This window comes from Rana temporaria, chromosome 3, assembly GCF_905171775.1.
Source record: "Rana temporaria chromosome 3, aRanTem1.1, whole genome shotgun sequence".
Lineage (NCBI taxonomy): Eukaryota > Metazoa > Chordata > Amphibia > Anura > Ranidae > Rana > Rana temporaria.
The window spans coordinates 176,369,263-176,384,981 of NC_053491.1; the positions used below are offsets into that span (position 1 = coordinate 176,369,263).

At 46.4% G+C, this 15,719-nt stretch overlaps 1 protein-coding gene across 2 annotated transcripts in view; it reads right to left on the bottom strand.

Moving 5' to 3' along the window:
- GXYLT1 (glucoside xylosyltransferase 1) overlaps positions 1–14,599 on the bottom strand; it is a 69,392-nt gene extending 54,793 nt beyond the window's left edge. Inside the window, exons 1-2 of one of the 2 annotated variants that reach the window (XM_040343869.1) lie at positions 14,304–14,599; positions 5,109–5,201 (exon numbers count right to left, since the gene is read on the bottom strand). In XM_040343869.1, the coding sequence (XP_040199803.1) occupies positions 5,109–5,201; positions 14,304–14,461 (251 nt within the window). In that variant the 5' untranslated portion in view covers positions 14,462–14,599. The remainder of the gene's footprint in view (positions 1–5,108; positions 5,202–14,303) is intronic. The other variant, XM_040343870.1, reaches the window with a different exon arrangement.
- Between the last annotated feature and the right edge of the window lie 1,120 nt (positions 14,600–15,719).

Consider the following 15,719-nt stretch of genomic DNA (forward strand, 5'->3'; position numbering starts at 1 on the left):
CGGAGACGGACCTATCATCCGCCAGCTCAGCTGAGATCAACAGAGAGATCTCCTGCTGAGCTGGTGGACTCTGCTTAGCAGATCTGCCTCATGTGAATGAGGCCTTGCATACCAAAGTTCATTCCTTTGGTCTAAAAGGACAAAGTGGTAGGCCCTGTATACAAGGGCGGACCGTTCAGGTCTGCCTTTCAGTTTTTTAGGCGGACCTGAATGGAAGCTCCAGCAGATCTATGGAGCGACGGATGTCGGCGGTAACATGCCCGCTGACACCCGATACGCTAAATTCAGATGGATGGAAACCCTGTTTTCCATCCGTCTGGCGGATCGTATGAAAATGATTTTTATAGGTTACCGGTACAGAGGAGGTCTAGAGCTCAGCGAAGCTGGCCCCCCTACAATCAGCACAAATAAAAACTCAAGTGTGTTTCTTTAGTGCTACGTTTGTGCTGTTTTGTGCCGCAAAAATTTACGTTTGTGCTGCTTTTATTTTGAAGATATTAGCAATTGTTTTTTCCAGACTATGACATCACACAGCCCCCCTACAACCCCAAATGACACAAAACTGGTCTCGTTGGTTAGTGCTACGTTTGTGCTGTTTTGTGCTGCTAATATTTCCGTTCTATCTTTTATCGTTTTTGCGTTATTAATGACTTATTAAAGGTCACCAAAGGTCACACAGCCCCCCTACAACGCCCAAATGACACGAAACTGGTCTCGTTGGTTAGTGCTACGTTTGTGCTGTTTTGTGCTGCTATTATTTCCGTTCTATCTTTTAGCGTTTTTGCGTTATTAATGATTTATTAAAGGTCACCAAAGGTCAAACAGCCCCCCTACAATGCCAAAATGACACAAAACTGGTCTCGTTGGTTAGTGCTACGTTTGTGCTGTTTTGTGCTGCTAATATTCATGTTCTATCTTTTATCGTTTAGTGTTATTAATGATTTATTAAAGGTCGCCAAAGGTCACACAGCCCCCCTACAACGCCCAAATGACGCAAAACTGGTCTTGTTGGTTAGTGCTACATTTGTGCTGGTTTGTGCTGCTAACAATTTTATTTGTGCTGTTATGGTTTTTAAGTTATAACAGTTTATTTGTTTTTTCAAACCCCACTCACTTTGTCCACCCGTACAATCAGCACAAATAACAACTCAAGTGTGTTTCTTTAGTGCTGCGTTTGTGCTGTTTAAATTTTCTTTCTATCTTTTATCGTTAAGGTCACCAAAGGTCACTCAACCACCCACAACACCCAAATGACACAAAACTGGTCTCGTTGGTTAGTGCTACGTTTGTGCTGTTTTGTGCTGCTAAAATTTATGTTCTATCTTTTATTGTTTTTGTGTTATTAATGATTTATTAAAGGTCACCAAAGGTCACTCAGCCCCCCTACCACCCCGAAAGGACACAAAACTGGTCTCGTTGGTTAGTGCTACGTTTGTGCTGGTCTGTGCTGCTAAAATTTTTAGTTATGGTTTTTAAGTTATAACAGTTTTTTTGTTCTTTTCAAACCCCACTCACTTTGCCCCCCCCCCCTGTACAATCTGCACAAATAAAAACTCAAATGTTTTAGTGCTATGTTTGTGCTGCTAATATTTTTATTTGTGCTGTTATGGTTTTTAAAATATAGCAGCTTGTTTTTATTTGATAACAACCCATTCACTTTGCACCCCATGTTATTAAATCTTAAAAACAAACAAACAAACAAAATGGAGTTTGACTGCTACCTGCCCTGACCATGGCTTGTCTCTGGATTCTGCCTTCTGTTCTTGCCTGATCTAACTCCTGTTGCTGATTTGGCTTCTGACCTGACTATCCTGTTGTCTGCCGTCTATGCCTGATCTGTCCGACCATTATGGACCATTATGCATCCTGCTCATCAAGCCTGCTACAGCTCTTCAGTCCAGCAAGGTCTCACCTGTCTCCTGCTTCCAGCTGCTTACCCACAGTATGCTGCCAGCCAAGCTCAGTGCCAGCTTATATGCCACCAGCCGGTTCTGCTGCCACCACGCAGTCTACTGGACTTATCACAGGCACCCATACCTTGCTGTGCTCCAATTGCTGCTGTCTAACCAGGAGATCACTAACCAGGTATGGGACAGGAGGGCAGGGTGGTGTCATTGTCTGGGAAAAAACTAATTGCTTATATCTTAAAAATAAAAGCAGCACAAATTTGTATTTTTATGGCACAAAAAAGCACAAACGTAGCACTAACAAATAGTATGTTTGTTTTTAAGATTTAATAACATGGGGTGCAAAGTGAATGGGTTGTTATGAAATAAAAACAAGCTGTTATATCTTAAAAACCATAGCATCACAAATAAAAATATTAGCAGCACAAACATAGCACTAAAACATTTGAGTTTTTATTTGTGCAGATTGTACGGGGGGGGGGGGGGTGGGGGCAAAGTGAGTGGGGTTTGAAAAGAACCAAAAAACTGTTATAACTTAAAAACCATAACAGCACAAATACATTTTTTAGCAGCACAAACCAGCACAAGTGTAGCACTAACCAACAAGACCAGTTTTGCGCCATTTGGGCGTTGTAGGGGGGCTGTGTGACCTTTGGTGACCTTTAATAAATCATTAATAACGCAAAAAAGATAAAAGATAGAACGGAAATAATAACAGCACAAAACAGCACAAACGTAGCACTAACCAACAAGACCAGTTTTGTGTCATTTGGGCGTTGTAGGGGGGCTGTGTGACCTTTGGTGACCTTTAATAAGTCATTAATAACGCAAAAACGATAAAAGATAGAAAGGAACTTTAAACAGCACAAAACAGCACAAACATAGCACTAAAGAAACACACTTGAGTTTTTATCTGTGCTGATTGTAAGATGGGCAAAGTGAGTGGGGTTTGAAAAAAAAAATAAACTGTTATAACTTTAAAACCATAACAGCACAAATAAAAAAAATTGCAGCACAAAACAGCACAAACGTAGCACTAACCAACGAGACCAGTTTCGTGTCATTTGGGCGTTGTAGGGGGGCTGTGTGACCTTTGGTGACCTTTAATAAGTCATTAATAACGCAAAAACGATAAAAGATGGAACGGAAATATTAGCAGCACAAAACAGCACAAACGTAGCACTAACCAACGAGACCAGTTTTGTGTCATTTGGGGTTGTAGGGGGGCTGTGTGATGTCATAGTCTGGAAAAAACAATTGCTAATATCTTCAAAATAAAAGCAGCACAAACGTAAATTTTTGCGGCACAAAACAGCACAAACGTAGCACTAAAGAAACACACTTGAGTTTTTATTTGTGCTGATTGTAGGGGGGCCAGCTTCGCTGAGCTGAGGTCTAGCACTATAATTATTGCTCTCGCGCGAACGTTCATTGCAATACCTCACATGTGCGGTGCCAACACCATTTACATATGCATGCGGGACTTCCGTGTACGTCCGCTTCTGCGCACAAGTATGGAGGGATGGGGATGCTTTAAACATTTTATTTTTACTCGGTTTAAAAGAAAAAAAAATGTAAATCACTTTTCCTATTACTAGAAATGTAAACATCCCTTGTAATAAAAATAAGGATGACAGGTCCTAGTTATGGAGAGATCTGTAGGGAAAAAAAATTACTACCACCCTAGACGTCTCTCCGGTCCTCCAAGACAATAGAGGCAATCCAAGCCGATTTGGTCTGACTTTGCCTCTGACCAACCAGTTGTACCCTCTGATTGTTTCATGGGTGCTCCACTAATAATAGTAAGGGGGGGGGGGCTGCGAGAAGGGGTTCAGTGGCTTATGAGCTCAGACTGCTTTCATGAGAAAGACCGCCATAACCCCACTAAACCACTTGCCAACCGCAACGTATACATACGCATTGTTGTGGTTGGCAAGGGGTTAAACAGCAAGGTTGTAACTACATGATGAAGTGGATCTTTACACCTTCGCCACCCTCCCCACCCAAATTTTTTTTTTTTTTTTAACAATCCTTGCATACCTGGTTCTGGGACCTGCACATAACCCACCTAACGGATCCAGTGTTGTCCTGCCGATTCTCTTCTGCCCCCCACTCGGTCCCACGCCGTCATTTTCTAGCATGACATCATCTGAAAACCGCTGGTGCTTCCGTGTTTAGCTGGCAACTCTCCTGATGACACACCACCACTAGGCCTGCTTCCCTCCTTTCTCAATAAAAGACTATGGGCCAGATTCACGTAGCTCAGCGGATCTATAGATCCGCTCGATCTACGTGAATTAAGATCCGCTCCCGCAAGTTTAGGAGGCAAGTGGCTAATTCACAAACCACTTACCTCCAAACTTGCGACGGCGGATCCTAAATCCGCCGGCGGAATTCAAATTCCGCGGCTATTGGAGTGTACTATTTAAATCAGGCGCGTTCCCGCGCCGATTTAAATGCGCATGCGCCGCCTGGGGAATTTCCCGGCGTGCATTGCTCCCACTGACGTCACTAGGACGTCAGTGGTTTCGACGTGAGCAGGACTTGCGACGCGCGTGTTCGTGAATCGGCGTACGCAAACGACGTTGGAAAATCCAAATTCGACGCGGGAACGCCAGCTATACTTAACATTGGCTGCACCTGATGAAAGCAGGGGTAAGTATACGACGGGAAAACCGCTACGGAAACGACGTAAGAACACTGCGACGGGTCCGCGTACGTTCGTGAATTTGCGTATCTCGCTGATTTACATATTATTTATCGTAAATCAGCGGGAACGCCCCCGGCGACATTTTTAAATTGAAAAAAAGATCCGACAGTGTAACACAGTGTAACACTGTCGGATCTAGCCCTATCTATGCGTATCTGATTCTATGAATCAGGCGCATAGATAGGACCAGTGTAAGTCAGAGATACGATGGTGTATCTGTAGATACACCGTCGTATCTCTTTGTGAATCTGGCCCTATGCCTCCTGGGATATGTGAAGTGCGGGCCAGGGGGTTTCTTATTGAAATAAAAAATAAAAACAGCTTGCACAGCAGACTGGACGAGGGGTTTGCAAAACTTTTGATTCTACAAAAAAAATCCATATCTATCAACAGCTATAGATTCTTTATAAAATGTGCTCCTCTGAAAATGAAGTCATTTAACAGCTAGCTTTCCTGTATGCAACAGATCCATTCCATAAAACAAGTCCTACCTAAAAGCAGCTTCCCAAAAGCAGTCCTTTCCACACACACCAGTGGGTAGCATCCAATAGGGATTCCAGAAAGAAACAGAGAAATTCTTACACCTGACAGAATGAAACACAAAAGTTTTCCAGCTATTAGTATGTAATGCTTTTAGAAGAAGAAGAAAAAAAAGAAGAGGCTATAAATCCTACCATGCAACAAAAAGTGAAGACTAGTCCCCTTCTTTAACCACTTGAGCTCTGGTAGGTTTCATCCCCTCCCGGCCCAGGCCATTTTTTGCTATACTGCACTACACCAATTTAACTGGCAACTGGGCCGTCATGCAAAACTGTACCCAAACAAATGTTATATCATTTATTGTTTACACAAATAGAGCCTTCTTTTGGTGCCGTTCGATCACCTCTGGGTTTTTTTGTTTTTTTTTTAGATATAAAAGAAAAAAAGAACAAAAATGTTTTACTTTCTGCTATAAAACATATCCAATAATTGAAAATTGAATTGAGTTTTTTATTGTCTAAATAGGTGCATTGTTGGTTCACTTACCTTTTACTTAGATTTCACTTCTAAATGTTTTTTTTTCTTTGTCTGAATTTCTCATTTCCTGTTTCTCCTCAGTAAGCTGTTCTGGCTGACTAACCACCACTCGGATGATGGAGGCAAGCTTACTGAGGAGAAAACGGAAGTGAGAAATTCAGACAAAGAAAAAAAACATTTAGAAGGGAAATTGAAGGAAAAGGTAAGTGAACAATGCACTAGCTTAAAGGAACCCATTTAGAAAATAAAAAACAAACCTTTACAACCCCTTTAATGCATAGATTGCATTGAAGTAAAAAAAAAAAATCTTATAGCTTTACAATCACTCAATAAAATTATTTTGGTTACATTTTTCTTTAACCGCTGATGCTATTACCCTGGCAAGTGTTTTGCAACTTTGCAAAAAGACGAGGGGAAAAAAGCCCCAGGGACCACAGCTCTCAACCTTGGTTGCCCCCAATGCATGTGGCAAGGAAGGAAGGAAGGCCTAAGACAAGAATTAACCACTGCCGCCAAAGACAAATTGACGGCGGCAAAGTGGTTGTAGAATCCTGACTGGACGTCATATGACGTCCTCAGGATTCTGAGACGCTGCGCGCCCCCGGGGGCGCGCATCGCGGCGATCGTTGTTGCAGGGTGTCAGTCTGACACCCCGCAACATCGATCAAGGTAAAGAGTCTCTCACGGAGACTCTTTACCACGTGATCAGCCGTGTCCAATCACGGCTGATCACGATGTAAACAGGAAAAGCCGGTAATCGGCTTTTCCTCACTCGCGTCTGTCAGACGCGAGTAGAGGAGAGCCGATCGGCTGCTCCTGTAACGGGGGGGGGGGGGGGTTTGTGCTGATCGATTATCAGCACAGCCCCCCCGAGGATGCCCACTGGACCACCAGGGATGCCCACTGGACCACCAGGGATGCCCATTGGACCACCAGGGATTAAAAAAATTAAAAATAAAAGGTATGCCACCCTAGACCACCAGGGATGAGGACACAAAAAAATGGATGCCAATCAGTGCCGCAATGGATGCCAATCAGTGCCCACAATGGGTATCACTGATTGGCAGGCATTGTTTGGCACTGATTGGCATCCATTAGTAAACACATACAATAGTGCCCATCTATGCCCATCCGTGCCACCTATCAGTGCCCATCCGTGCTGCCTATCAGTGCCCATCCGTGCCGCCTATCAGTGCCCATCCGTGCCGCCTATCAGTGCCCATCCGTGCCGCCCATCAGTGCAGCATATTAGTGCCCATCAATGCCACCACATCGGTGCCCATCAGTGCCGTCTTATCAGTGCCCGTCAGTGCAGTACCATCAGTGCCCATCAGTGAAGGATAAAACATACTTATTTACAATGTTTTATAATAGAAACAAAAATAAAATAAAAATTCTAAATTTTCGGTCATTTTTTTCTTTTTTTTTGCAGAAAATAAATATCCCAGAGGTGATCAAATACCACCAAAAGAAAGCTCTATTTGTGGGTACAAAATGATAAAAATTTAGTTTGGGTACAGTGTAGCATGACCGCGCAATTGTCATTCAAAGTTCAACAGCACTGAAAGCTAAAAATTGGTCTGGGCGGGAAGGTGTATAAGTGCCCTGTATGGAAGTGGTTAAAGTAAACATAAACCAAACTATGAACTGTGACAATTTGAACACAAAAAGCCCACAATGATAAAAGTGGGTAGCCCAAAACGAACAGCCAACTACACAAAATATGCAAGGAGGATGCTGTAAGGATGAGCTCCGGCGTGTTCGCACAGCCCACGTGCAGAGCCCGCCAAGAAGTCGGTACTGCGTTGCGCTAATCACAGGCAGGGAGACATTTCCCGTTTTCTGCAGCCGAGCATCGGAACAATGTCTCCATGCCTGTGATTAGCGCAGTGCCGACTTCCTGTCGGGCTCTGCACATGGGCTGTGCGAACACCCCGGAGCTCATCCTTAGTTGTGAGTACAGGAAAGAACGTGCTATTTGGTATGAAATCAATGTGAAAAAACTACAGCGCAAACACACCATAGTGCAGTAATAAAAGCATATACATTTATTAAACAATAAAACTAAGTGCAGGTAGGTACTGTGGACTATGGTGAAACATTAGAGACAACAGCCTCACAAAGAAAATCTCTCTGGCCTTGGCAACAGGCAAGTGACAGCATAGAAAGCGGGTGCCAATCTTAGTGTGGTGTACAGTACCTGAAAGAGTGGGGGCGCTCTAATACAGGATGTGCGTTACTGGTCAGATCACCAGGTGGAAACGGGGGGGGGGGGGGGATGGACGAATGCAGCCACCGCATAAAATTATTTAGTAAGCTGCAAAATCTTCCGTTTTTGGTTTTGGGTTTAATATTGCTTTAACCACTTAAGGACCCCTTCACGCCGATATACGTCGGCAGAATGGCATGGCAGGGCACAGGCACGTACCTGTACATTGCCTTCAAGAGCCCAGCCGTGGGTCGCTAACGCTCGCGACCTGGTCCTGTTCTCCGTGACCGCGGACGCGATCGCCGCTGGTGTCCCGCGATCAGGTCACAGAGAGGAAGAACGGGGAGAAGCGAGTGTAAACAAACCTTCCCCGCTCTTCCTAGTGTGGCTGTCAGTGATCGTCTGTTCCCTGTGTTAGGGAATGACGATCAGTGATGTCACACGCACAGTCACGCCCCCCCACAGTAAGAACACTCCCTCAGAACACACTTAACCCCTACAGCACCACCTCCTGGTTAACCCCTTCACTGCCAGTGTCATTTACACAGTAATCAGTGCAGTTTTATAGCACTTTTCGCTGTGAAAAAGACAATGGTCCCAAAATAGTGTCAAAAGTTTCCGATGTGTCCGCCATAATGTCGCAGTCATGAAAAAAAATAAAAATAAAAATCGCTGATCGCGGCCATTACTAGTAAAAAAATAAATAAATATTAATAAAAATGGCATAAAACTATCCCCTATTTTGTAAACGCTATACATTTTGCGCAAACCAATCAGTAAACGCTTACTGCGATTCTTTTTACCAAAAATATGTAGAAGAATACGTATCTGCCTAAACTGAGGATAAAAAAATGTTTTTTTATATATTTTTGGGGGATATTTATTATAGCAAAAAGTAAAAAATATTGCATTGTTTTTAAAAATGTTAAAAGTGTTCTTGTTTATAGCGCAAAAAATAAAAACCGCAGAGGTGATCAAATACCACCAAAAGGAAGCTCTATTTATGGGAAAAAAAGGACGCCAATTTTGTTTGGGAACCACGTTGCACGACCGCACAATTGTCAGTTAAAGCGACGCAGTGCAAAAAGGGGCCAGGTTCTTTACCTGCATATTGGTCTGGGTCTTAAGTGGTTAAAGCAGAACCGTCATCTAAAAAGGAAAAAAAGTTTTGCTCTTCCTCCTCCCGAACATTTGGCACATCATTTCCAGCTGGATGGCCACAGCAGTCCGAGTAGATGTTCGGCCCCCTTTCCTTTCCCCGCAGCCTTCTGGGACACATCACATGTCCCAAAAGACTGTGGGACCAATCACAAAGAGCAGCTCGCTCGTGCGCAGAGTTAAGCTGCAAGGCTTTACTGCTGGTATCACTTAAAGCGGAATTCCACCCAAAAATGGAATTTCCGCTTTGCGGATTCCTCACCCCCTCCAGCGTCACATTTGTAACCTTTCGGGGGGGGGGCACACAGGCCCCAGAAGACAGCAGGAACCAGTGAAATTGTGCATGCGCAGTAGGGAACCAGAACTGGAGATGGCGGCACCTCTACCCAAAGGACTGATCTGCTTCAGGTGCCGACATCGTGGGCGCCCTGGACAGGTAAGTGTCCATATATTAAAAGTCAGCAGCTGCAGTATTTGTAGCTGCTGACGTTAAAAAATAAAAATCGTCCGAACTCTGCTTCAGGATACCTGTGCCTGCTCCCGAAGCCGATTGAAGAATCAGCCCGGCTGTGGATGGCACTGGATCCATGAACAGCCAAGTGTCCTTATTAAAAGTCAGCAGCTACAGTATTTGTGTCCCCAATTCAGCTAGGGATTGTGCAGTTGTGGTGGCAACTCTGCACATGCTCAGTTTTCAGTGGGTTTCTATGCTGAGCATTTCCTCCCCATCACATCTGAGCAGCCCACATGACTATAGAGTGACACGTGAGTGTATACACAGTGGAAAACAGCAGCCCACTACCTCCCCTCCTCCTCCATGCCCACAAACCAGCTAAAAACAATGGGGGCGGGATAATACATTTAGATTGTTGGAGGCTTCACCTCCCTGTTATTCTAAGCACAGGCTGCCTGAAGTGGCAGAAACCTGGTCACACCATGTTATTGTAAAAAATAAAAAAAAATAAAGATTTGATTTAAAAAAAAAGATTTGTATTACAATTTAAAACAGTTTTAATTTATTTTTACTCTGTATTCCAAAGGTTGTGTTTTTTTAAACACGTGGCCAGCACAGAGGACTAGAGACTCCTCTTGCTAATGTTTCCCTGCAGACAGGCAGGGAAATATCTGGGTCATGTGACAGCTGTATATCGATTAGGAAAAAAGTACTTAACATTTTTTTTTTATTATTATTAAATTATTTAAATACTTAGTGCCATCATCCACTGTCAGAAATAGAAGGGACAAAGATGAAAAATTAAACAGTGTGTGTGTTTAGTATCACTTTAAAGGGGTTGTAAACTTTTTTTTTTTTATAACAAACATGTTATACTTACCTCCTGTATGCCCCAATCCTCCTCTTCTGGGGTCCCTCAGCGGTGCTGGTGGCTCCTCCCCGCATGGAGTGTCCAGGTCCTCTCCTAAGGTCCTGCTTCTGTGTCCATTCACGCAGAATGCCGGACTCTGTCCCGCCCCCCCCCGTCATTTTAATTTATTGACAGCAGTGGGAGCCAATGGCTGCCATGCTATCAATCTATCCAATTAGGACACGAGACACCAACTAGAGCTGATGTGCTTGTTCCCAGCTGGAGGATGACAGCGTTCAAATAAGTAAAACGGGGGGTTGCAGCACTACAGAAGGTTTTTCACCTTAGGCTTCTTTCACACTATGGATTGTATGTCCGTTTTATAATATCCGTATTACACCTATTAACGGACGTTTATTAACGGATTTAATAACGGATACATACGGATAAATATTTTACCATTCTTCCTTTATTGAAAACGGATAATGTTTATCCGTATACATCCGTTATATCATTCCTTTCTAACGTCCGTTAATAAAAACCATTTCATCCTTTCTTGAAGTCCAGCTCCAGAAGTCGTATGGATATTCAGGGGAACCCCGCCGTCAATTTAAAACAAAAGTGACGTGCGGTTCCCGGTAAATATCCATAACCAGACCCTTCAGGTCTGGTATGGATATTCAGGGGAACCCCGCCGTCAATTTAAAACAAAAATGACGTGCGGTTCCCCCTAAATATCCATAACCAGACCCATTATCCGAGCACGTTGACCTGGCCGGCCGCAGAAAAGAGGGGGGGACAGAGTGCGGCCCCCCCTCTCTCCTGAACCGCACCAGGCCACATCCTCCCCATGTTGAGGGCATGTGGCCTGGTGCGGTTCAGGAGAGAGGGGGGGCCGCACTCTGTCCCCCCCCTCTTTTCTGCGGCCGGCCAGGTCAACGTGCTCGGATAATGGGTCTGGTTATGGATATTTAGGGGGAACCGCACGTCATTTTTGTTTTAAATTGACGGCGGGGTTCCCCTGAATATCCATGCTCAGTAAAATTAACGTCCGTTAACATAACGGACATTTACGGAGACATTTACTAACGTCCGTGTGCCATAGACTTCAATGTTAAAATATAACGGACGTTAATATATCCGTTACTTGCAACGGACAAAAAATTGACAAAAAATAGTGCAAGACCCGTCACATATTCCGTTATAACTAACGTCCGTATGTTATAACGGACTATTACGGATCTTTACGGAACATAAAAAAATCCCATAGACTTTAATGATATTTTATAAAGGACGTATAACTTCCGTTTTTTAACATTATCTGACGGATTTTAAAACGGATTATTTAAACGGATTTATTTTGTAGTGTGAAAAGGGCCTTAGTGCATAGATTTTATTAAGGTGAAAAACCATGAGGGTTTACAACCCCTTTAAGGGTCGGTTCACATTAGTGTGTCACCATAGTTGTGCGACTTTACACTCTCTGGAACTTAAGCCGCATCATAGTACAGGACCCTTTTCACACTGATTGGAACAGGTGCCACTGAAATCAATGGGCTGCAACTTGTCATGAGACTTTTTGTGTTCAAAGTGGCAGGACAAGTTGCAGTTGTGTAACTAGAGCTTCAAGATAGGAATTGTGCTTTAACGTGGAGGTTGGCTGTAACAAACAGCAAGCAGGAAGGCTTACAATGAAATTGTAACGTGCAGTATCTCTAATGCAGATAAAATGCCCCTACCTGTCTGCTCTGGAACTGTAAACTCAGCTGCGCATGTACTGGGCATGGTCTCTGTGTGCCGAGTGACAGCCTCCTGCACAAGCCATCATACCACACTGGCCAAACACCAGGGCACAGAAAAAGATGCCAGAACCGGACCTTTGGAAATGTATTAACCCCCTTAAGTTCCATTCCGTCGACTTCAGGAAATCTCTCAGTAGATAGGGTGTGCGGGGGTGCTTTATCATTGGGGGGGCTAGTGACCAGGACATGACATTGGGCACCCAACAAGATGGTGACTTAGGAAGGAGACAGTGGTGAAGCTTTTGGATGCCAGGAGGCCTCTTGCTGGACTGCACCGATAGGCAAGTGAGCGCGTACCTGAGGCCGGCGACAGGCAAGTGAGCGCGTACCTGAGGCCGGCGACAGGCAAGTGAGCGCGTACCTGAGGCCGGCGACAGGCAAGTGAGCGCGTACCTGAGGCCGGCGACAGGCAAGTGCGCGCGTACCTGAGGCCGGCGACAGGCAAGTGCGCGCGTACCTGAGGCCGGCGACAGGCAAGTGCGCGCGTACCTGAGGCCGGCGACAGGCAAGTGCGCGCGTACCTGAGGCCGGCGACAGGCAAGTGCGCGCGTACCTGAGGCCGGCGACAGGCAAGTGCGCGTGTACCTGAGGCCGGCGACAGGTAAGTGCGCGTGTACCTGAGGCCGGTGACAGGTAAGTGCGTGTGTACCTGAGGCCGGTGACAGGCAAGTGCGCGTGTACCTGAGGCCGATGACAGGCAAGTGAGCGCGTACCTGAGGCCGATGACAGGCAAGTGAGCGCGTACCTGAGGCCGATGACAGGTAAGTGCGCGTGTACCTGAGGCAGGTGACAGGCAAGTGTGGGTGTACCTGAGGCAGGTGACAGGCAAGTGTGGGTGTACCTGAGGCAGGTGACAGGCAAGTGTGGGTGTACCTGAGGCCGGTGACAGGCAAGTGCGGGTGTACCTGAGGCCGGTGAAAGGCAAGTGCGCGCGTACCTGAGGCCGGTGAAAGGCAAGTGCAGGTGTACCCGAGGCCGATGACAGGCAAGTGCGCGTGTACCTGAGGCCGGTGACAGGTAAGTGCGCGTGTACCTGAGGCCGGTGACAGGTAAGTGCGGGTGTACCTGAGGCCGGTGACAGGCAAGTGCGCGTGTACCTGAGGCCGGTGACAGGTAAGTGCGGGTGTACCTGAGGCCGGTGACAGGCAAGTGTGGGTGTACCTGAGGCAGGTGACAGGCAAGTGTGGGTGTACCTGAGGCCGGTGAAAGGCAAGTGCGCGCGTACCTGAGGCCGGTGAAAGGCAAGTGCAGGTGTACCCGAGGCCGATGACAGGCAAGTGCGCGTGTACCTGAGGCCGGTGACAGGCAAGTGCGCGTGTACCTGAGGCCGGTGACAGGCAAGTGCGCGTGTACCTGAGGCCGGTGACAGGCAAGTGTGGGTGTACCTGAGGCAGGTGACAGGCAAGTGCGCGTGTACCTGAGGCCGGTGACAGGCAAGTGTGGGTGTACCTGAGGCAGGTGACAGGCAAGTGCGCGTGTACCTGAGGCCGGTGACAGGCAAGTGCGCGTGTACCTGAGGCCGGTGACAGGCAAGTGCGGGTGTACCTGAGGCCGGTGACAGGTAAGTGCGCGTGTACCTGAGGCCGATGACAGGTAAGTGCGCGTGTACCTGAGGCCGATGACAGGTAAGTGCGCGTGTACCTGAGGCCGATGACAGGTAAGTGCGCGTGTACCTGAGGCCGGTGACAGGTAAGTGCGCGTGTACCTGAGGCCGGTGACAGGTAAGTGCGCGTGTACCTGAGGCCGATGACAGGTAAGTGCGCGTGTACCTGAGGCCGATGACAGGTAAGTGCGCGTGTACCTGAGGCCGGTGACAGGTAAGTGCGCGTGTACCTGAGGCCGGTGACAGGTAAGTGCGCGTGTACCTGAGGCCGGTGACAGGTAAGTGCGCGTGTACCTGAGGCCGGTGACAGGTAAGTGCGCGTGTACCTGAGGCCGGTGACAGGTAAGTGCGCGTGTACCTGAGGCCGGTGACAGGTAAGTGCGCGTGTACCTGAGGCTGACGACTTTTTCTGGTGAAGATCCTAAACATAATAAACTGTAATGATCTGATGTCAGCACCATGAAGTCCTCCGTCACCCTTCCTAGGCACTCAGCCCTCTCCCTCCCTTCACACTGACTGTCTACAACACAGGGCCCTCTACCCGGAGGACTGGGCGCACAGCTCTGGCAGCAGACTGGGATAGGTCTATGTACCTGGCTCTCTGGGGTTGCTCCAGCCGCCAGCGGGGAGGTGAGATGAGCGGCTGCCGGGTCTCGGTGTCTCCACTCCCCCTCTGTGTGAGGGCGTAGAGGAGAGAGCAGAACCCGCACACCAAGCAGAGCCATACCAGCCGGGACACCGAGCGCCTCATCACACATTCCTTCCTTCCAGGCTGATCCCCGGCCTCAGCCCAAAGCCGAGCCGCTTCCTTCCGGGAGATCCCAGCATTCACCGCTTCCTTCCGGGAGATCCCATCATCCACCACTTCCGGGGCAAGCGCGGAGAGAATGACGAGGGCGTATGCTAGCGTCGATGTCATCGTGTAGCGCTCTCCTCCCTCTGCTGCCCTCTGGCGACCTTCTGAAGATCTTCAGCTTCTGTGCTGGAGGGGAACTCTGTATTCCAACAGTGCAATGACCTCAATTAATGCTGCAAATCTGAAAATTCCTTCAAATGACAATTTCTTTAAGGTGAAACTTAAAAAAACAAAGTTTGTGAAAAAGCAGGCTTTTTAATTCAGAAGATTCTCCGATAACAACCGATCAATACTCAGAAGATGGAAATTATATTGAGAAAAAAGGGGACCAATAGCATAACTGCGTAAAATGAAACTATTTAATAGTAAAGTAAAAAACTCACATAAGTAGATAAAATCAAATGTACACATCCACAAGTGCTGAGCTCGTCTCCTGGCGTCAGGCTGTGTCTGTACCCGGTGCGCCAATCCCAACGCGTGTCGTCACGTGACTTCATCAGGGTCACGATCCCAATGAATCGTGAGTCGTGATTCTTAATGTAATTTCCATCTTCTGAGTATTGATCGGTTGTTATCGGGGGTCAATAGCGTATCTTAGTCCACATCAGGCTGACACTCTGAGGGGGATACGAGTTCGGTGCTCGTGGATTGGCGCCTGCTTTTATTTATTTCAAGTTAGTGCATCATCTTGAGACCTACTCCTATACATCATTGAAGTTCCCTCACAGTGTCACGCTATATGTACTTTCTGTGTTTGTGTCTTTTCATGATACATATCGGCCACTGAGGCCACTTCAGCAATAGAGGAGAGATTTTTTTGTCAGTTTCCATATGCATTCAGATCCGTGGCATTTTTTTTTTTATTTTAGATCCGTGGAATTTTAGCTGTTTGGCTCAAACAGCAGCGAGGTGAGCTGCTAGTGCACATAGAGGTGCACATCACTGAAGATTTCATACACCACGCTGCATCTTTGGTGGAGGTGTTTCATTCAGACACTGACTGTTGGATCATCTTTTTTCGCTGTGTATTTCTTTGGGACATTATTTATGCTATATGTTTTTGCTTCTGACTTTTCTACACGTGTGATTGTGTTTACCATTGTTACTTATTTAGATTTTTTATTTGATTACACGCACTGAGGGCCAGATTCTC